Here is a 23,370-nt window from a genome sequence, read left to right on the forward strand (position 1 = left end):
CTACAAGATATTGAATATAGTTCCCTGTGCTATACAGTAGAAACTTATTTGTTTATCCACTTTATCTATAGTAGTTAGTATCTGCAAATCTCAATCTCCCAATTTATCCCTTCCCACCGCATTCCCCTGGGTAACTATAAGTTTGTTTTCTATGTTTGTGAGTTTGTTTCTATTTTGTAAATGAGTTCATTTGCGTTTTTTATTATTTTTTAGATTCAACATATAAATGATACCGTATGGTATTTTTCTTTCTCTTTCTGGCTTACTTCACTTAGAATGACAATAAAATAATGCCAATTGCAGCAACATGGATGGACCTGGAGATTGTTGTTCTAAGTGCCCTCTTTTCCCCTCTGAATGTCAATAAGTTAGATGACTGAGAACAATTGAATTATTTTTTATTTGAAACTTTTAATTTTATTTTTCTCCATATCACTTTCTAAATGTAGTACAAAACCCAAAGGTACAAAAGAGTATAAAACAAAAAGTTATTCTTCCCTTATTCCTACCTTTGTCACTTTAAGTTTGTAATATTAAAGAAATTATAACACTGTATGGGTGATCACATGCACTAGTTCCTTGTGTATATTTATAATGATAATACGATTACATTAAATGAGAGTATGTCTATACATATATGTCTATGTTTATATATTTCATTAAACATACCACATGCAACACAGTTTTTCACCCTGCACCATGCTTTGGGGGAGCTGTTTATGAAGGAGATAAAATAATAGGGAGAAGCATAAAAATGAATAAGAAAAAGTAACTTGCTTCTGGTATAGGAGAATTCGTGTCATGATCCGATGCATCAATACACACTGACCCACAGCTTAAACTGTGCTCCTAGTATGGGGCACCTGTGCTGCTTCAGACACTGGACAGATGGTCAAATGCCCTGAATCACTGGACCAAAGTCTGAAAAATGGCCTTAAGGGCCCATCAAAGGATCCTTGAGACAAGGTGTGAATGTGGGATTTATCTGTCATGCTATAAAATGAGATACGCCCCTCCTCATATTCTAGGAAAATACATACTGTGGCAGGGTGCTCCTTTAAAGTAAGTTGTGTTTCTGGAGAGGTGAGTGCCCAGTACTCATCCTTATAAAACCTGATGGCCCAGAAACCATCCTCTGGTTTTATACAAATCCTACCCTTCCTCATTACATGAGACCTACAAATTCCCAGGTCCCAGGCTCCACTGTGCCCGACTTCTACTTCCCAGTAGCATCTCCCTGAAGTGATGACTTGATGACCCAGCACACAGGGAAGGGAGTAAAATCTCTGTGGATCCTCAGGTAGATCTTGAGGCTTCTCTCCCCAGATTATACGTCTGTTCTTTTCAGACAAGATGAGGGCAGGATGAGCTGTGACTGGATCCAGAGTAACATTCACTGCAAAGAAAATAACCCTTTTAATCTCTAAAAAAGAGAGATTCTGGAAGCAAAGATACAAGCCTGAGATATCTTTGAGCTTGTGGGATGGGAATATATTCCCATGTGGAGGCTTTCATCAGCCTTCTTCCAACAAATCCTGAGACTGATCCTGGGAATAAAGAGTCGAGTCCCTCTTAGGTCATCAGGGAATGACTCACCAGCCTGGAAAAATTCCTTCCTCCAGTCTGAAAAGAAAATAAATATGCATTGTCAGACCTAGTATCTGAATTTCCTGGTGCAAGAGATAATTTCTTCTTTCCAATACTTCTTTTCCTAATGACCCAATTTTATTCTGTAACTTTTGCTTGAACTAAAGTTTCCACTGCTTTTCTCATTGAATATAATCATAATAATTAATTCCTCTAACTTATACTTTATGTAGTACAGACTTCAGATATTCCCAACACACAGTTATCTTCTTAAACAAATAGCAAAATTACATGTCTGCTTCTCACCACCTTCACCGCATTTAGGTGAGACAATGTCACTGACTTGTGGCCAGTCAAGTGTGCTTAGCAGGGAGCCATACCACTTCCAGTTTTGACAATAAAATAGTTCATGTGGATTTTTTCACTCTCATTCTCATTCTAACAGTTTCCCACCTAACCCCAGAACTACAAGACCTTAAAAATAGAGCAGAGAGAAGACTAGAAAAAAACTAGTTCTCAGAGTTACTAGTTTAAAGAGAGTTGCCCAGGAGCGCTACTGATGCAGGTATACTCATATTACCAGTTTGAGTGAGGTTAAACCACGGAGATATGGGAGTTGCTTTTTATAAAAATCAAAGTTGATTACACTGATCAAGGCAGAAAGTGCTATCATAAAATGAAAGTGAAATACTGCAGCCAACACTTAAAAAAGTGTGATCTGGTTTCGTGCATAGGCAATAGATGATAAAACAGATAAAACTAACTGCATGTGGAGACATCCATGATAGGAAGAGACAAAACAGATGCTAAAACTGTTTCCTATGACCGTTTAAAAAATATATCTTGTGCCCTAAACAGGACCTAAAGGAATGAACTTGAAAAGAGAATATTCATTGGGTCTATTATTAACATCCTATTAAAAAAAATTCGTTTTTAAAATATTCACCTTTGTTTCAAGCGTAAGTGCAAATGAGTTTTAAAAATTCCTAAAATGGGTAAATTTTCAGAGTTTAAAAAGGTAACTTTTTCTAGACCAAGAGTCAGCAGATTGGCCCAGGAGCCAAATCCAGCCCACCACCCGTCATTTGTGTACATACAGTTTTATTGTAACACAACCATACTAACTCATTATGCAGTGCCTACAGCTGCTTTTGTGCTAAAAGGGCACAGCTGAGTAATTGTGACAGAGACTACATAGCCCACAAACCTTAAAATATTTACAATCTTGGCTTTTACAGAACAAGTATGGCAATCACTTTTGTAGGCCACCTGAAATAAAAGATGAAATTAAAAGTGCACTTTTAGCACAAGGGAATAGTGCAATTTCTTTAATGAACCAAATGACTTGGGAAAGTTAAGAATGAGCAAAGATCACAATGATGGACTTCTTACAATTTTACCAGGTAGCTTCAAGAGAGAAACCATGAAGAAGACACATAAGGGAAAAAAAATGAAATTGACAAATATATCTACAGTTGTACTTTGGAAATAGCTATTGACACATGAAACTAACTGGTTAGAAGGAAATTTATGAGAAGCACACTAAATTTGGAGAAAAATGTTGTCAAAAATAAGATGAAGAGTACTTCTGGAATGGTCGAGTGAATAGCACAGCAAATCCCTTCCCCAAAAGCAACAATTAAGACTGGAAAAATTGTCCAAAATGACTTCTTTACAGCGCTGGAAATTGACAAAGGCATGTATCAAATTGAAAAACACTCATTCATGAAAAAATATTTTAAATGATTAATAAAAGGCTGCCCATAAAAGGATGATTTCTAGTTACAAAAAAATTAAACTAGAAATAAAAATCAGAAGGAAATTTTAGATTTAAACAACATTTGGATATTAATTAATATATTTAAAAATAATCTGTGAATCAAAAAGGAAATCAAAAAAATTTTTTGAAGATATTTTGGATTGAATAAAAATGAAAATGCTACCTACCAAACTTTATTGGATGCAGCTAAAAGTAATGCCTAGAGGAAATTTAGAACTTTAAATGTCTTACGTAGAACAAGAGTATTATCTTAAATCAATAGCCTAAGCTTCTCTCTGAAGGAACAAAAAAGAGAAGCTTAGCTTAAAGTAGTCAAAAAAAGGAAATAATAAAGACTAAGTTAGAAACCTGTGATGAAAAACAAAATTCATTAGAGAAAATCAATAACACAAATATTGCTTATTTTAAAAGTCAGCAAATTTTACTAGACTGCTCAATAATAATGAGAAACCCAGTTATCAAAATCAGATATGAAAGAGGAGACATCACTATTGAATCTACAGAATTTAGAAGGCTCAAATGAAACTTCTACTAAAATTGCATGCCAATAAATTAGACTTAGATGAAATGCACAAATTCCTCAAGGTACACAAATTACTCAAAATGACTTAAGGAATAGAAAATCTGGATAGATCTATAACAAGTAAAATAATTGAATTGTTCACTGAAAATCCCACTAAAAAATTCCCAAGGCCCAGATGATTTTATTGGTGAGTTTCATCAAACATTTAAAGAATAAAAAAATACCAATATTCAACAAAATCTTCTAGAAAACAGAGGAGGGTAGAGCACTTCCCTTCTCATTCTGAGGCTAGTATCACCCTGGTACTAAAGCCAGACAAAGACATCACAAATATCCCTCATGAATACAGATGCAAAAACTCTCAGTAAAATAATAGTAAACCTAGTATAACAACTCATACAAAAATTATTATAGATCACCACCAAGTGAGGTATATTCCCAGAATGCAAGATCAGCTTAACATGTAACAATCAATTAATATAATAAACAATACTAATAAAATAATGGACAAAATAGCATAATCATCTCAATAGGCACAGTTAAAGCATTTGATAAAATCCAATACCTATTCATTGTTTAAAAAACTATTAACAAATTAGGAATAGAAGGGAAGTTTTTCAACCTGATAAAGCCTATCTATGAAAAATTTACAACTGAAAAAATATGTCATGGTAAAATAATAAATGCTTTCACTCCATGATAGGAATCAAGGATGGATGCTTATGCTATTTCTATTCAACATTATAATGAAAATTCTATATAGTCCATTTTTTAAAGTCAGATTTGAAAAAAAGAAGCAAAATTCTTTTTATTCATAGTTGACTCATCTTACCCACAGAAAATCATAAAAGTATCTACAAAATCTACTGAAACTAAAAAAAGTAAATGGATTCAGCAACTCATAGGATAAAAAAAATCAATATACAAAAATCTATTGCAGTACTATATATTAACAATGAAAAGTCTGAAATAAAATTAAGAAAACAATTCCATTCACAAGTGGATAAAAACATCAAATGCTCAGTAAGACATTTAATAAAAAAGTAACAAAACTTGTAAACAAAAAAACTACAAAACATTTCTGACACAAAGAAGATATGAGTAAAAAGAGAAACATTTCAAAGTCACGAGGAGGAAGACTCACTATTACTGAAACAGCAGTTGATCCCAAATTTATCTATGGAGTCAATAAAATTCCTATCAAAATTCCAGCAGGCTTTTATTTTTCCACAGAAATTTTCAGCCTCATCCTAAATTTCATATGAAAATGCAGAGGAACCAGAATAGCCAAATTAATCATTTAAAAGAAGTTCAAAATGAGAAGACTTGCACTTTCCAATTTCAGAAAATACTATAAAGTCACAGAGATGAAGACAGTGTGATATTAGCCTAAAGATAGACAAATTGATCAGTGGGACAGAATTTTGAACCCGGAAATCAATTTATGATCAGTTGATTTTTTTAAAAAAGTGACAATACAATTCAATGAGGAAAAGCATACTCTTTTCAAGAGCTGGTGTTAACACAATTGACTACCTACAAATAAAAAGATGTATTTAGACCTTTCCCTCAACCCACACAAAACGATTAACTCAAAATTTGTTATAGACCTAAAGGTAACAGCTAAAACTATAAATTTTTCAGTAGAAAAAATTAGGGAAAAAATGTGATAATCTTGAGTTATGCAAGAAGTACTAATACATGACACCAAAAACTCAAAATGAGAAAAGAAAAAAAACCTGATAAATTGGACCTCATCAAAATAAAAACTTTCAAAATACACCAATAATAAAATGAAAGAAAAATACACAGATGGGGAGAAAATATATTTAAACCATTTATCTGATAAAAGATTTATATCCAAATATATAAAGATTTCTTACAAGTCAATAATAACATAAAGACATCCTAATTAAAAAACGGCAAAATAGTTAAACATTTCACTAAGGAACACATATAAATGGCTATAAACCATGTGACATAATGTTCAACATCATTGTACATTAGGGAAATACAAATTAATACTGTGGTGAGATACATTTCACATTCAATAAGATGGCTATAATAAAAATTATGGATAACAAAGGTTGTCATATATTTCTGTTCAAAATGTAAAATGTGCAAACTCTCTGGTAAACAGTTTGACAATTTAAATAAACATTAAACATAAATGTCCTATATGATTCAGAATTTCCACTCCTAAGTATATATTCAAGAGAAATGAAACAGATTTTCACACAAAGATGTGTACATAAATATTTCCAGCAGAATTGTTCATAAAACTTCAAAAGTAAAAGTGTTCTAATGCCTATTAACTGGGGAATGAAAAAGCACAATGTGTCGTATCCATACAATGGGATACTACCTGACAATAAAAAGGAACCAACTACTGAAACATGCTAAAATGTGATTCTCAAAAACGTTATGCTAAGTGAAAAAAACCAGACACAAAAGACCATATATTATATGATTTCAATTGTATATGTCCAGGAAAGGCAAATCTATACCAACAGAAAGTGAATTAGCAGTTGCCTGGGACTGGGAACCAGGACTGGCTGAAAACAGAAACTTGAGATCTCTTTGAGGTGATGGAAATCTTCTAAAAATGGATTTGGTGATGGCTGTCCAACTATGTAAATATTTTAAAAATCACTAATTTTTTTAAAATGAGTGAACACTTAAAATGAACCAATGTATAGTATGTAAACAACACTTCAATAAAGCCTTTTCAAAAAACAAGGTCAAACTAGCAAATTCTTCAAGCATGAAAGCTATGCACATATTTTGTAACACTGAATTTGCACAAGACAGAGAAGTGTGCTATGATACAATGCATTTGAAGGGGGCGTGAGTGAAAAGTCACTAAAGACAATGAGAAGCAAGATACACCTTAACAACAAAATAAGGGTCCATATAATCAGGAAAATTCTTCCACCCTCAGAAAAGAGGGTCTTCATGATGTCTGCCTGATGGGGGGGGGGGGTGTCTTAGTGCTGTTGTTACATGATGCCTCTTCTGTTTTCTCCTTTCTTATTCCAAATAGAAAAATTTATTCCACATTTTACTGCAGTTCATCTGATAATGAAGAGTGCTGATAACTCCTCTCCTTAAGTACACAGATTACAAGCTCTGAAAAGTCACATCTGCCTAAAGAAGAGGGCTGGACATCTAGAGATCCTGGCCTTTGAGTAAACTGCAGTAACCGGATGGACCCTTGGCTAGGCTTTTTGAGGATGGATTGCATGAGTTATATACATGGGAAGGAGCTTTAAACTGATCTTTGGTTACCTCTAACAATATTTATTACTTTTTTTTTTAATTTCTAGACAAAAAAGCTAAACATTTCCCAGCTCCCATTGTGTCTTGGTGAAACCACATGAATGAGAACTGGCCTATGTAGGCAGAAGTGGTAAGCACCAAGCAGCCTCTGCCATAAAACATTTTTCTTTCGTGATCTTCATATTTTTTTCTTCGCCCCAAATTTTGGCTTGAATTAAAGGACATCTAGCATATTGAGAAGCTACACAAGGGGAAGAGTCCAGATCAAAATAAGTGCTTGGAGGACATCCACCAAGTGGAGCTTCTTGGCAAGGAATCTTTGTGTGTGCATAAGAGGTACATGCTAGTTTGCTCAACCACTAGGATTTGATGTTTGTTTGAAAAAGTAGCTAGAATTAATCAACATTTATATATAAAACCTCTTAGGAATTGTGAAAAAGGAAAAAAAGTAAATTTCTTAGACTAAAATCAATACTGCTTTCATTTCTTAATATCTGCTTTAATTGACTAGTGTCTTGTGAGATGCAGGTGAGAAAAAGATGAAAAGAAAAATACTTTAAAAGTTCTCATTCTTGCTATGTTTTCTATGGACCAGAACTTATGTTCTATATATTTTTCTGTCATGTGGTAGTTAGTAGCATGATGTTTTACAGAATTTAGGGGCTTAATAATATATCTTAGAATCATCTTCTTCAGGGCAATGTACTCACCGGGGTACAATGATGTCTTCTGCCAGCCTGCAAGTAAACAAAATGAGAAAATATGATTACCTTTTCCTGGTCCTTCTCATATCTTTTCCTCTCTCTTCACCATCATTCCCTAAGTATTCAGTTACTTATTTACCTCTCCATCCCTTTCCTTCCTCACAATAGTGTCACCATACCTTTAACTTGAAAATGGCTGGTTTGTGTATGTGTGTGGAAAAAATTAAGTCAGAAGAAAAATCAAACAAAAAGCAAGAGAAAGAGGAAAAGAAAATAAGGGAATGATGGAAAGAAAGGTAGATAGTTTGAGAAATGAAGACAGAAAGAATGGATAATGGACAAAACGGAAGGAAGGAAGGGAAGAAGGAGGAGAGAAGAAAAGTAAGGAATTAGGAAGAACAGAGGTGAAGGAATACAGAACTGAAGAGGGAGACAGAGTGAAACAGGAAAGAAAAGAGTGGTAAGGGAAGTGAAGAGAAAGGAAGGAAAACTTGGGAAATATCCATTAAAGCTACATTTTTTCATGTCCATCTTGATTAAAGGACATTCTGAATTAGGAAAGAAAATGAATTGACTGACTTTGTTACAGATTCCCTTCCACTTCTGGGTCTACACAGTGAGCACATGCAGTGGCATATTATGCCTGACTCTTTCTGCAAAGGAGGTTTGGAGAAGGGTTAAGTGTCTTATTATTTGTGGAATTTGATCCCATGAGTTACTTACTGTTCCTAAATTGAGCTTTCCTCTCACCTGAAAGGAGATGCACACATAAGACTGGGACTCTCAAAGAGATGAAGATGCAGAAAAAAAAAACATGCATTCTTCTGAGGAGTTTATTAGAATCATTACTGTCACATTCATCAAGCCATTGCTCCTTTCTGAAATTGTTTTTCATGGATAAAATTAAGTTGAATCACATGATTTTAAGCACTTAAGCAAGGTAAGCAGGTAAATTATTCCTAACATGATAGCTGCAATATAAAAAGCCAACAGGGAAATGCAGAAGATACCTAAAATAAGGAGCTAAGGGGAAAGAATGAAGTGAGGCAAGGGATCACCACAGTCTGACATAATCTTGTAAGTATTTAACTATTAGAACACATTTACCAATTTCCTTCCGCAAGTTTCCTGAAAAACAAAAGTGAAAAGCCCATTTTAATGTTACAGAGAAAGAAAAATTAAAGTTGTTTGGAAAGATTACACACAATGACATATATTAGCTTATTAAGGTTTTAAAAAACCCTCCATTCTCTCTTTTATAACACGTTTCAAAAAAAAAAAAGAAAAGAAGAAAACATATTACATGTTAATATAGATAATAGATAATATAGACAATTTTACAGTTAAAATTCAAGAGGGAACTTATCAAATCCCCCCATGAAGTATTCTTTTTAAACTAATTTAGAATGCTGATGTTCGTGATTATCATCACCTGCAGTGTTGTCATGCTATACATCATCTGTGCGATAGAAGTTACAATTTATTCAGCATTTCCAATGACTTAAATATATGCTAAGGGCTTTAAGTAATTAATCAATACTCACAAAGTAACTGTGATGTAATGCTGTTCTGTTCACAAAAGATCTGAGAATCAAAGGGGTTAAGTTTCTGTTGGTAAATGGACAGACCAATGATTTGAACCCAGGTCTGCTAACCTGCAAAATGAAGACTTCTTATCACTATGCCGTAAATCTCCACCCCTAGTCCAGCCAGTTGAGGCTTCAGTCACAAGGCGGAGAACAGTGGCGTTCTCTACAAGGAACAACCTACCGTATTTTTTAAAAAGTATCTTGCATAGAAGAGCTTTAAAGTTTTACTTAGAATCAGATTGTGGGCGTAGTAAGTACCATGAGAGTTCTTTCAAATATGTTCTCATATTAGAATTTCACTCATCTCAGAGCCATGAGAAGGAGTTACTGTTAGCATCATGGAGACAACCAAAAAATAATACAGTAGAGAAAGAAGGGTGAGTGGGAAAAGTGAGTTAACCAATGGGAGAATTAAGAGAGAAACAAGTAACAGAAGTTGTAAGATAGTAAGAATGAATAAAAATCACAAAAGTGAAAATTATATAGAGGAAGTAGGAGAAATGGAAAAGGGAAGAAGCAAGAAAAATCACTATAGAAAGATAACATCTTATAAATTGTCGTTAAAGTTTACCATTTTCTTTCTTAAGTTGATCTGAAAAAATAAAAAGAGTAATATAAGAATTCTTATGAAACAGCCAATAGGAAGATCGTATTTTGTAAAGAGTCATTAAAGTTTACCATTTTCTTTCCTAAGTTGATCTGAAAAAATAAAAAGAGTAATATAAGAATTCTTATGAAACAGCCAATAGGAAGATCATATTTTGTAAAGAGTCATTAAAGTTTACCATTTTCTTTCCTAAGTTGATCTGAAAAAATAAAAAGAGTAATATAAGAATTCTTATGAAACAGCCAATAGGAAGATCATATTTTGTAAAGAGTCATTAAAGTTTACCATTTTCTTTCCTAAGTTGATCTGAAAAATAAAAAGAGTAATATAAAAATCATTATGAAACAGAAACAAAAGAAACACAAAAATCTTCCCTAAATCTCTCTACCTATTCCAAATATAATAGGTTAGCCATTTCAAAGGGGAAAATTATATTTATTTTCTAAGTATTTCACTGTGAAATATACAAGAGTCAACGTTGCTTTATGCCAAAAGGTAAAGTAGATTAAAAATTTTTAATTTATCATTATTGAACTTAAAAATCCCACAGTGATTTTAGACATAATAACATCGTTGTTATCATCATCATCACCATCGTCACTGCCGTGACCACAATTACTATTGACATTCCTTGATTGCTTTCGCTGTACGAGACTCTGTGAAACATATTTTAGAAGTACCATTACATTTTGTCATCAGAAGTGCTCTGGATAAGTATTACACTTATGCAGAAGGGTAAACTGAGGTTAGAGCAAGGACATGTTACTTGCTGAGTTCCCCACAGTTACTTATTTCAGAGTCAGAACTTCATCCAAAGTCTGTCTGATATGAAAATTAATGATTTTATCTAATGCAATAATCCGTTCTGTTTTCTGTATTATCTCTGGGCACTTCAGCATCATTTTAAAGAATAGCTTTTCATCTTCTGTGTTAAACAGCATGTCAAATGATCGATGAGGCTTAGTAATGAATTAATATTTAAAAGTAAACTGGACATCCTCTGTCCCTGGAAACAGCGTGATGAAAAGGTGAGATCCTAAATGGTAAGAGGCAGAGCTAGCCATTATTTTGGAGATCATCTAAGTAACAGATAGTGAAGAGTTGTTTTTTTTTCTTTAGAGCAATTCAATTTTTATAAAGGTGAAGTGTTAGTTGTCTTTTGTTTGTGTGATGTGCAAGTTCCTAGATTATTAAGAGTATATGGCAGTAAAATTCATATAACTTGCTTTCATTTACACACTATTTTCAACTCCACAACACACTCTCATTCTTCATTGCCTTTGGCATGGATATGTCTGGAGCTTATAAAGGTTTATATGGGTTAGAAGTAGACTTCCTCTTCTGTTTCATGATCCTAGTTGCTGTGCTATGTACTAAAGTCCCTATTCTGTTTTATACGACATTTAAAACTATTTTTTCTGCGTATGGCCCCTCTCTCATTGTCTTTGTTATTGTTTGTTTTGACCTTTATTAAAATATAATTCTCCCATTACCAGGTATCCTAGGTAGAGAAGTTTTAAGCATATAATTGTTTGTTATTTTTAACCAATCTACTCCAATGATTCATCAATATTACAGTTTATTTTCTTTCAATTTAACTTGATATGTGAAAAAAGAGGAAAAAAACAGGTCACACATTTACCTGTGTATTTTATTATTAGGGAAAGATATTTTCAGTGAAAGGAAAAAGCATTAGGGTAAAGCAGCACCCCGAGATACTATGTAGTACTGTATAACACTGTGTAATGCACAGCAAGACTGTGTAAAGAGTTTGACAGACCCTGAAGAAGTTAAACATAGTATATCATATTTTTTATTCTTATTTCAACCACATTATTTGAAAATCTAATTAGTGATTTAACATCTTGGCTCCTTTATTCTACTACGACACTTATATTGCTACAAATATTAATTCATATATGTAAGCCTCTCTTATTCGTTTTTATGTTCTATTGCATTCATAATATGTGCTCAAAATGAGTCAGACCTAAATGCAAAAGCTTAAAACTGTAAAACTCTTAAAAGAAAACATAATGGTACATTTTTATGTCCTTGCATTTGAAATGGATTCTTAGAAATGACACCAATGCACAAGCAACAAAGGAAAAAAAAACAACAGATAATTTAAACTTAATAAAAATCGAAAACTTCTGTGCATCAAAAGATCAGAAAGTGAAGAGACAAGATACAGAAAGGGACAAAATATTTGCAAATTATGAATTTAAGGGCTTAGTATCAAGAGTACATATAGAAAAAAAAAACTCTGATTGCTCAATAACAAAAAGAACCCAGTTTCAAAATGAGCAAAGGACTTGGACAGACATTTCTCCAAGGAAGATGTACAAATGGTCAACTAGCATACGAAAAAATGCCCAACTTCTTTTGTCATTAGGGAGATAAAAATCAAAACCACAATGAGATACCACTTTACAGGCCATAGTATGGCTATAATTTTAAAAAATGAAAAGTAACAAGTGTTGTTGAGATTGCAGAGAAACTGGAATTCTAATACATTGCTAGTTGTAATGTAAAATGGTGCCATCTCTATGGGAAACAGTTTTGCAGATGCTCAAAAAGTTAAACGAAGTTTATCGTATGATGCAGCAATTGCTAGGTATAAAGCCCCCAAGTTGAAAACAGGCATTAAAACAAATACATATATAGAAATATGCAAAGTAACACCATTCACAATGATCATAATGTATGCAAAGCCCAAATGCTCACCAACAGTTTGTGGATAAACAAAATGTGGTATACCCATACAATGAAGTATGACTCATCATTACTCAGGAACGAAGTAATGATCCATGCTACAACATGAGTGAACCTCAAAAACTTTATGCAAGTGAAAGAAGGAGGCAGACATAAAGGTGGCATATTGTATAATCCCATGCATATGAGATCCTACCAGAATAGGTAAATTCACAGAGGCAGACAGCAGACTGATATACTAAGGGAAAGTTCTATTCTACCTAATGTGAAGATATTGGAATCCTTTCCTTGTTATTGTCTAAAACTGGCTTTGCTGCAATGATATCTTTGTAAGTGAATCAAAATTTGAAACTCACCATTTCCTTTTATTTTCTCTGCAAAACAAATAAGATAAATATTGATTAAAATATTTAAAGTAATTCACAAATAAAATTACAGAGCATCAAGTGTTAATCCTTTTACAGGCAAAATTCTATTCTACATAATGCCAAGTTACCAAGAACATTGCTTTTATATAATCTAGGTCTGATTTTTCTTCAATTACTTATTTTCCTTTTGGGTGGAGATAAACTCTCCTTTTACTTCCTTTCTCTGAATAATCAGACTAGACATATTCATTTGTTTCCAATAAACTGATATAACTCACAAATGAATTGAGGTTCAAATTGATTAGGTTAAATTAATTAGATTAATTAAATCCTTTGTATATGGATGAAGATAAAACACCTTTCTCTTTCTTCATGTTTTCTAAAAAAAAAAAAGAAGAAATTTTTTACTTTCAGAATTGATAAACTCTTCATCTTATCTCTACCCACGATGGTCCTCCCTTTCTCTCTCTTACTCCCTCTCGTGCCATTTCCCTTAACCTTGCAGAACTTCCTTTAGAATTTCTCATCAAACATTCTGATAACAAACTCCTTGACATTGCTTTCTTCCACGCATGATTGTCTTCATTTGGTTCTTTATTGAAGTCTTTTTCACTGAATATCTAGAATTCTGGGTTGACAGTCTTCTCACTCAGCATTTTAATGGTGTTGCTTCACTGTATTCTTGCTCCTGTGATTTCTGAATGTGAAACCACCTAATCTTGAATAATTTCTCCTCTGTTGTTTTCCTTTAGATACTTTCAGGAATTACTTATTTATCTTCGGTTTCCAAGAAATATGACTGTGATATATCTAGGCATGTAGTTATTCTTGGAGTTTATTCTGCTTGTATATTGCCGAGCACTTTGCAACCTTTAATTTAAATCTTCACCAAGTTTGAGAAATTTTTGACATTCTTCTTCAAATATATCTTATACCTCAATCTTGCTCTTTCCTCTGGGAATCTCGTGATTTTTGTGTTAGAAGTTTTGATATTATCTTAGTTTCTCCACAGCTCTGTTCATTGTTTAAATTTATTTTCTTTTCTATTCTTTAGATTTTAAAAACTCTATAGATTTGTCCTCCAGTTTCTAGTCTTTTTTACTTTGTCATTTACCATCTGTTATATTTAAATTTCAGATATTATATTTTTCAGTTCTAAAATTTTGATTTGGCTATTTTTTCTAGTTTCTGTTACCCTAAGAAATTTCAACTGTTTATTTATTCATTCATTCATTCTGTTAATTTTAAAGAAGTGTTTTCAGAAACTTTGCAATTTGTGGGAATGATACACGTGATGAATTGCAGTTTGTCAAAATTTTCCTAATCCATATTGTCTAGAACTAAATAAATGAGTTCCTATCAAAAGTGAAAAGTAAACAATAGAGTGAGACTGTCACATCTCTTGCCTCCAATTCTGCTTTTATAATGTGAAGGTCAGATCCTGCTCATCTTTGTTACCATCACTATTCAAGAAACATGTCAAAATGTGTGAGTGGTAGACAGTTCTCTTAAGATATCATGATTTCAATTATTTAAATATTTGGTAACTTACCATTTTCGTGGTATTCCTTCCAGAATACATAAGTAATAAAGAACGCCCCTAAGAGGTAGAGAAGGCAAGGTCCAAGGAAGGTGTCTACATCATCTGTTTTGAGGTGATATCCTGAAAAATGCATGCCAGGGAGTTTTCTTATTAACGTCCATATCAATCCTATTGCTGTTTCTACAACAGAAGTTTTATTCCATACTTTGAGTAACCTGCAGGTCTATGACTAGGTTTCAGTCTTCATAAATAGACTTGAGGGATCTCATTACTTCTAAGTATCACAGGGGTGGATTGTAGCAGCCACTCAGAAGACAATGTGGAGCTGAATATCTCAGGACAGGCCAAGGGTTAGGGAGATGCTTCTCCTGTGTGTTGTGAAGGATTGTTGAGTGTGGACACCTCACAACAGTAAATGAGGGAATTGCTTCCAAATTCCAGAGATGCCCTCACCACTTTGCTATGTCCTATGAAACAAAACATGTTGTAAGGCAGGTTGGCTGACCATGGCCCACAGGCCAAATCAAGTCTGACATGTATTTTTGGAAGGCTTGTGATTTTGAATGGATTTCACATTTTTGGATCATTGAAAAAATGAAAAGAATAGTATTTGTGACACAAAAATAGGTTCAAACTTTGCTGTCCTTTGAATTCAGCTATGCTTATTCATGTACATGTGGTCTATGGCTGTTTTTTCACTACAATAACAGAGATGAGTAGTTGCATCAAGATTGTTTGTAGCACAGTGACACAGTTGTAATTCAGTATCATTGTGAGTGGCTGGACTATCACAGCACGGCAACACTTTATTTTATATCTTTGTTTTATTACTAGGGAATGCCAATCATGTCAAAACAAGTAAAGGGGGAAAAAAAGTAGACTTTGAATAAAATATTTTAAGGTATATTGAAGTGTGGATTATTTTATTATTGAATTATATTTATTTATTATGCAGTGATACTGTAGCTGTGCTAAAAGATAACAATAGATGTTGGCATTATCAGCCTAGCACTCATCACAATACTTTCAGATTACAGTAAGGCAACTATAAGAAAAATTACAGAATTTAAAATTAATTCCCAAAGGAAACCTGTTCTTTGTGGTCAAAAGGCCAAGAAAGGGGAGCCTCACAAAACAAAAACTTTTAGACAATAACCCCCCCTACTGCAACCCAGCACCACAGAGGAAACTGGGTCCCCACTCCCACTATTCAGCAAAGACTGAGGAGCCTACACATTCACCTTCACTTAACTAACAATGTACCCTTTCCCCTTCTGGTTGGTGTCAATGAAGGCAAAGTGGAGAGCTGGAACTTTCACTCCTGCTCACTAAAAGAATAAAATTAGAATATTTTCTCACACCATATAAAAAAATAAACTTAAACTGGATTAAAGACCTAAAAATAAGACCAGAAACCATAAAACTGCTAGAAGAAAACACAGGCAGAACCCTCTTTGATATAAATCATAGCAATATTTTTTCTGGATCTGTCTCCCAAAGCAAAGGAAATAAAAGCAAAAATAAACAAATGGGACCTAATTAGACTTAAAAGCTTTTGCACAGCAAAGTAAATCATTGACAAAATGAAAAGACAACCTACTGAATGGGAGAAAATATTTACTAATGATATGACTGATAAGGTGTTAATATCCAAAATACATAAACAACTCAACATCAAAAAACAAACACAAACCAACATCAAAAAAAAACCAACCTGATTAAAAATGCGCAGAGGACTTAAGTAGGCACTTTTTTCAAAGAAGACATACAGATGGCCAGCAGGCACGTGAAAAGATGCTAACATCACTAATCATGAGGAAAATGCAAATCAAAACCACAAAACCTCACACCTGTTAGAATGGCTATCATCAAAAAGACAACAAATAATAAATTTTGGCGATGATGTGGAGAAAAGGAAAATACAATACACTGCTGGTGAAAATGTAAATTGGTACAGCTACTATGGAAAGCATTATGGAGGGTCCTCAAAAACTTAGAAATAGAATCACCATATGATCCAGCAATTTTACTCCTGGGTGTGTATCCAAATAAAATGAAAACACTAATGTTATACGCCTTCTCCAGTGTTCACAGCATCATTATTTACAATAACCAAGATATGGAAGCAACCTAAGTGTCCATCAACAAATGAATGAATAAAGAAGATGCATATATATAAACATATAGAGATGTATGTATATAAGTATATATACACATACATACATGTGTATGGAATATTCTCAGCCATAAAAAAGAATGAAATTTTTCCATTTGCAACAACATGGTATTCTGCTTAGTGAAATAAGTTACAGAAATAAAAATACTGTATATTTTCCCTTTTATGTAGAATCTAAAAAACAAAACAAATATAACAAAAGAGAAACAGACACAGATGCAGAGAATAAACTAGCGGTTATAAGTGGGAAGAAAGCTGGGGGAAGAGGGTAGATAGGGGAAGGGGATTAAGAGGTACAAACTACCAGGTATAAAATAGATAAGATACAAGAATGTAATGCACAGCTCAGGGAATATAGCCAATATTATATAATAATTTAAATGGAGTAAAATCTATAAAAATGTCAAATCAATATGTTCTATATTTGAAACTACTATATTATAAATCAATTCAAAATATATACCTCAGTTAAACCTCAATTAAAGACATATAGTAAAAAAGCAAAAATATACCTCAGTTAAAAATATATAGTAAAAAATAATACACTTAAATATTTCAATTGTGCGTGTTTCACTTAATTATTTAAAACATCTAACTGAAAACTAATAGAGCTTAAGCGATGAGTTACCTCAAGATTTAAATTTGACTAAGAATCCAACAGAATTTTGTATAAAGAGTAATAAAAGGACTCACCTGTCTTTTCCAATTGATTTCCTAGAAATCAAAATGAGTACAATCATTACTTTAAAATAATATATAAAAGATGAAATCTGAAATTTTATTTGATGAGGTACATGCATCACTATATGCAGAGACAGAATCACATCCAAGAGAATCAAATTTTATGACAAAAAGCAGGAATCTGAGAAATGAACAATAAACAGGAAACATCTTTTTTAATCTTTGAGTCTGACCTTTACTTTGAAAGCCTACATGAAAAAAACTCATTCATTCATTTTTTAGTACAATTTTTAAAGGGGGGAGGGGAAAAATAGGGGGAGGGAGTAGGAGGTACAAATTACTGGGTGTAAGACAGGCTACAAGGATGTATTATACAGTGTGGGGAATACAGCCAATAGTTTATAATAACTAACTGTAAATGGAGCGTAACCTTTAAAAGTTTTATGAAAAAATCATTCATTCCAAATGTAAATTTTACATATTAAAATTTTTTTCAGAAAGTGCATTTGAAGGTAATAATATGGTCTTACATGTCATTCAGATTATTTATTTGGTGTTTTCTTAAATAATTATTTAAATAATTGAGATAAATTCCAAAATTTGCAAGAGTTTAAGTAACTGAGATAAACCCATCTTTACTTAATTGAACTGGCTATGACTCAATTATATTCTCACTTCTTTTTGTTTATATTATCATCTTCTTGCTAGGGACCTGCAATTCTCTACTTATCTCTCAAATGCCTGAGAGAATTGGACTTATTTACATAATTACTATTGGTACTGTTCAAGAAGGAAGTTTTGGTCCATTTCTAGGTAAATGGTCATATCTATTGGTACCTTTGTTCTTGCATCCAATCTTCTTCCTCAGAAAGTGACCAGATCACCTGCCTTTGTCTTATCTATCATGTACAATTACACTTTTTCTCCTAGTATTACACTGTAAATTCATTGGCAATGATCAACAGCAATGACTTATTACTAAATCAGCTGCTCATTTTTCAATAAATGTTCTTCAGTTTTCTACAGCATGGATAATATGTACCACTTCATTCATTTTGAATATAAATTAATTTTTATTTCTATAACAACATTGTTTCCTACAGCCACTTCTGTCCATATGACTCAATCTCTGTCACTTTTTTATCCTCATATTTTTCCACTACTGAATATTGCTTTGAAATTAATCTGTTATCTATATGACATATATATATATAATCATAATAAGTAAGGCAATGAGAAAAATTGTGTTAAATTTTAAAAATTATATATAATTATCACTGATGGAGAAAACATAACAAATTACACTATTTCCTGTTATATTTGCATAATTTTAGATTCTAAAAAGATTAGTCAATAATAGCAAAAATATTTCTGCATAATATATGGTCTTGTACATAAGAAAACACAGAGGAAACTTACCTGCACACTTCAACGATTCTACTGAAAATATAACAACAACAAAAAGATGTTCATTAAATATTGCAACTCAATTAAATGCTTAAAGTTAACATCAAAGTAGTCCAATGCCATATTCTTGCATGAAATGTTTTTAGAACATAATATAAATCTTTACGTTAGGATAATTTGAATGATACCCCACTGATGGCCAGAAATAACTTTTTTCTAATCTCTGTCTGTTCATGAGTTGTCCTTGATTGTTCTTTTTTCCAATCAGAGAAGGTTAATTACTTACCCACAGTCTCATTATATATCAATTTTTTTCAGGACTTACTGTGAATTAGAATATTGACCACTATAGGTTGAATCTCTACTCCTAAAATGCAACTACTGCACATTAAAATGTATTCATCACGAATATTAAAAGCATCTTGGAATTCTGCAACAACATGTTCCTTAAAAGAAGCCTTTATTTCATTATTACACAGAGTGGCCAGTATGAGAATGTTGGTTTTCAGTCCTATGAGGTAATTTTTCATGACTTTAGAATTCATATATCACACTTATTAATTGCTAATTTCTAGTTATATATTTGAAATAAATGACGTTCTAGTGACATATAGAAAAGGGTACATGGAAGTCAGGTTGAACAGATCTGAGAAAGTAAAAGATCCAAGTCTTATGCCTTGTACCCTGAGGTCTGCTCTATGTTTGTGACTCAAGTACTTTTCTTAGAAGCGTTAGACATATAAGCACTCTCTCTCTTTCCTTTTCTCTTTCTCTTTCACAAACACACACACACACACACAGTAGTATCAAAAAATAAAACTCACCTTCATAATTCTCATTCTTCATATATAATTTTATATGGTGATCTATTGGGTAAATCACCATTTTAGGAAGCAAATAGTTTTACGTCTGTTACTCGTGGCCCAAAGAAAATTCCCAACTTGTTTCTGAGTTGTGTTGGCAGGATTTTGAAATGTCTTTGTGTTCCCTCTACAAACACAGGGGGAAGATATTACACCAGCCAGGGCAATATCCCTGAATCACAGAGAAGTTTCAGCCACGTGAATCAGGTTTTTTGCTCCTGAGCTCTGTAGCAAGGCGGAGTACGGAATTAATAAGAAACAGGGCAGGAGACTCTGGACTCTAGTCCTTTGGGATTAAAACAATACTTTAGTTGCAGTTGTTCATTTGATTATTTGAATAAATGCACAAATAATTACAAATACACAGAAAATCAATTGATAAATGGGAAATTAAGATTTTTTTAAAAATTTCTCTTCGTGCAAAACAACCTTAGAGTGTCTAGTACCGAAAGAGGAAGACATTTTTTGTTGACTTGATAATTTATATAGACCAATAAAACTGAGCCAGGGTTTTTGCAGAGTAGGTTCCTCTTCTTTTTTTCTCCAAATTTTATCTGCTGATTCCAGTCTCCAAAACTCCTCAAGAGTTTTCTTCAGCAGTTCAAATTCAGTTGCACCTAGACTCTGCCATGGGTTCTCTTGTATCTCTAATCCTTAACTAGGCTCTTCAGTGAAGTCCCTGGGACTCCACCTCTACCCTCTTCCCACAGCCATTTGATCACTTGCTCTAATTTTTTCAATATTTCAATATCTTTGCTTTGTGCTTACACTCTTACACTTTCCTCTGCTTGGGAAACTCTTCCTCCAGATACTCCCACAAATATCTCCCCTTCACTCTTTCAGGTCTTTATTCACCTTTGCAGTGAGACTTTCCCTGGACAAACTGTCCAATGTCACCACTCTCCTTCAGTCCATACATACCTTTGCTATTCTATCTTCTCCTTAGCATTTATCCCCAGTTAATACTCTCCATATTTAACTTATTTAATGTTTATTATCTCCCTTCACAAGAATATAAACTCCCTTAAAGTGGGAATTTGTGTCTACTTTCTTTCCTGCTCAGTACCCACAGAGCCTGTATAGAATATGAATTAATGCAATTTTTAAATTGATTAGTTAACTTTAAATGTTACTATTTTTCTTGGTTTTCTGCTCTAGTGAGAACCTCCAATAAACTTCAGAATAGATGAACCAACATTTTACAGACTTACTCTGTTTTTCACATCTGGCTAACTCCCTTGCCTTCTGAGACTTCTACTTTCACAAAGAAAGGACTCAAAGGTCCAGAATTCAAGTCCTTGCTTTTCTTTCAGGTCAATCACAGTCATGTTTGGAAGGCAAATTAGTATAAAGGGGACCAAACACAAAATGATGTCACATAGTAATATGTGTATTCGTATTTTTAGTAGAATTATATGGTTATTATATCAGGTATAATTGTTTATTAGAATTTCCCTAGTGTTCTTGGCACTACAAGTGTATCTCAGATATTGAGGGTTCAACCTCAGACAACCTCAATGAAGCAAATATTGCAATAAAGCTAGTCATACTAATTTTTTGATTTTCCAGTGCATTAAAAGTTATGTTTGCACTATACTGTAGTCTATTAAGTATGAAATAGGATTATGTCTTTAAAAAGTACATATCTTAAGTTAAAAATACTTTATTGCTAAAATATATTAGCCATCATCTGAGCCTTAAGCAAATCTTAGTCTTTTTGCAATAGTAACATCAAAGATCTCTGATCACAGATCACCCAAACAAACATAATAATGAAAAAGTTTGAAATATTGTAAGAATTACCAAATGTGACACAGAGACATGAAATGAGCAAATGCTGTTGGAAGAATGGCACTGAAAGACTTACTCTATGCAGGATTGTCACAAACCTTCAATTTGTAAAAATCTCAGTATCTGCGAAGCACAATAATGCAAAGCATAATAAAACCAAGTATGCTTGTATTCTAACTTCAGTGAATTTTACAGTGCTTGCTTTAATACAGTCATTTGAAAATGATAGTTTTCAGTAAAGACTTTCTATTTAATGAAAGATGAGTAAAAAGTGCTCATCTACTGTTGTTAATCTGTTTCTCTTTTCTCCATCTTCCTGTAATCCGTACCGGCTTCCACCTGTTCTCAAAGACGTTAAAAATGAGTGGTTGTGATCATATTTAATGCTCTTTTTTACACTTTTATGGTGTCATGTTAAATAGTCTGTGTCTAATTAGAAGTTACAGCCTCTCTTCTCTTTCTCTCTCACTATATTTCGCTTGCTTTTCTTTTGTTCTCTTCCTGGAAAACAGGAATGCTGCTTCATATTTACAAGATAAAACATATCAAGGTCATATAATGGATTTCTGAGGGAGAAGGGATTTTTCTTTAGAAATGTGTTCTTTTCTGATATAATTCTGTTGGATATAGTTTGTACCCTTAAAATGAGAACATGAAAATTCTGGCACACACAAAACAAAATAATAAGTAGAGTTATCTATGGAAATGGAAAGAAGAAAAGAGGAGTTGGGAGGTGGGAAGGGTGGTCAAAGGAAAGAGGATTTAGAGGGAGGACCAAAAAGTGAAAAGGAAAAATAACAATTTGTGAGAGATGAAAGATAGGGGTCCATTTCATATTTTTGCATGTGATTATACTGTTTTCCCAACTCCAATTATTGAAGAGACTGTCCTTTTGCTACTGGGTATTCTTGGCTCGCTTAGCAAGTATTAGTTGACCGCATAGGCAGAGGTTTATTTCTGGACTCTCAATTCTGTTCCATTGGTCTATGTGTTTATTTTTATGCAAGTACCATATTGATTTAATTACTATAAGTTTGTAGCTTAGTTTGAAATCAAAATATGGGATAACTTTGGCTTTGTTCTTCTCTCCCAGAACTGTTTAGCTATTCAGGCCCTTTTGCAGTTCTATACCAATTTAGGAGTTTTTGGTCTTATTTCCGTAAAAATTTCTATTAGAATTTTGATATAGATTGCATATTGATTTTATTCTTGGCTTTGGGTTGTATGAACATTTTTGCAATATTAATTCTTCTAGTCCATGGATAATCTTTCCATTTTTTGGTAACTTCTTCAATATATTTTATTAAAATATTACTCTTTTCATTGGACAGATCATAGATCTTTCACTTTTGGTAATTTTTCCATAAATATTTTATTTACTTTTTTGATACTATTGTGAATGAGATTATTTTATTTCTTTTTCAGGTATTTCTATGCTAGTGTATAAAAACACAACTGATTTTTGTATATTGGCTTTATATCCTACAACTTCACTAAATTCATTGATTAGTTTCAATAGTTTTTTGGTTGAGTCTTTAGTATTTTCTCTATTTAAGATCATATCTTTAAATAATAACAATACTGCTTCTCTCTTTCTTTTTGGATGGCTTTCAGTTCTTAGTTATTTTAATTTTATTGATTTAGTTTACACTTACAATAGTATTCATAGATTTTTGAATTTTGGCAAATATATACCACTGTGTTTCCATCAACTCAATAAAGGATTAGAATTTTGGTCATCCCAGAAAGTTTCCTTATGC

At 32.9% G+C, this 23,370-nt stretch overlaps 1 protein-coding gene across 7 annotated transcripts; it reads right to left on the reverse strand.

Moving 5' to 3' along the window:
* Positions 1-381: 381 nt before the first annotated feature.
* Positions 382-20,058, reverse strand: LOC116152122 (butyrophilin subfamily 1 member A1). 7 transcript variants are annotated; one of them, XR_010376846.1, is made up of 15 exons: positions 19,781-20,058; positions 18,969-18,989; positions 17,562-17,582; positions 14,702-14,812; positions 13,138-13,155; positions 10,355-10,375; positions 10,141-10,161; positions 10,034-10,054; positions 8,981-9,001; positions 8,597-8,623; positions 7,880-7,906; positions 3,535-3,566; positions 2,795-2,856; positions 1,597-1,623; positions 1,363-1,396 (listed from the first exon to the last, which is right to left on the reverse strand). XR_010376846.1 is itself a non-coding variant. In XM_064476355.1 (13 exons), the coding sequence occupies exons 1-13, from the start codon at positions 19,839-19,841 to the stop codon at positions 837-839; spliced, it is 954 nt and encodes a 317-aa protein (XP_064332425.1). In that variant the 5' UTR covers positions 19,842-20,058; the 3' UTR covers positions 382-836. The 7 variants fall into 7 exon arrangements, 6 of the variants coding, with proteins under 6 accessions (XP_064332425.1, XP_064332424.1, XP_064332423.1 ...); XM_064476355.1 differs by lacking the exons at positions 2,795-2,856; positions 3,535-3,566 and having other exon boundaries at positions 382-1,396; positions 18,969-18,986; XM_064476354.1 differs by lacking the exons at positions 2,795-2,856; positions 3,535-3,566; positions 10,355-10,375 and adding an exon at positions 10,248-10,268 and having other exon boundaries at positions 382-1,396.
* Between the last annotated feature and the right edge of the window lie 3,312 nt (positions 20,059-23,370).

The sequence above is a fragment of the Camelus dromedarius genome, chromosome 19 (assembly GCF_036321535.1).
Source record: "Camelus dromedarius isolate mCamDro1 chromosome 19, mCamDro1.pat, whole genome shotgun sequence".
In the NCBI taxonomy this organism is placed as follows: Eukaryota; Metazoa; Chordata; class Mammalia; order Artiodactyla; family Camelidae; genus Camelus; species Camelus dromedarius.

What these genes read in the sequence shown, in the direction of transcription:
- LOC116152122 (XM_064476354.1), bottom strand. Translation starts at nt 19,841, where the DNA reads ATGGTGATTTACCCAATAGATCACCATATAAAATTATATATGAAGAAT. An exon ending in AGAATCGTTGAAGTGTGCAG is followed by an intron (nt 17,583 to 18,968) that starts GTAAGTTTCCTC and finishes TTTGATTTCTAG; the next exon opens with GAAATCAATTGGAAAAGACA. An exon ending in TCAACTTAAGAAAGAAAATG is followed by an intron (nt 9,002 to 10,033) that starts GTAAACTTTAAC and finishes TTTGTTTTTCAG; the next exon opens with GAAACTTGCGGAAGGAAATT.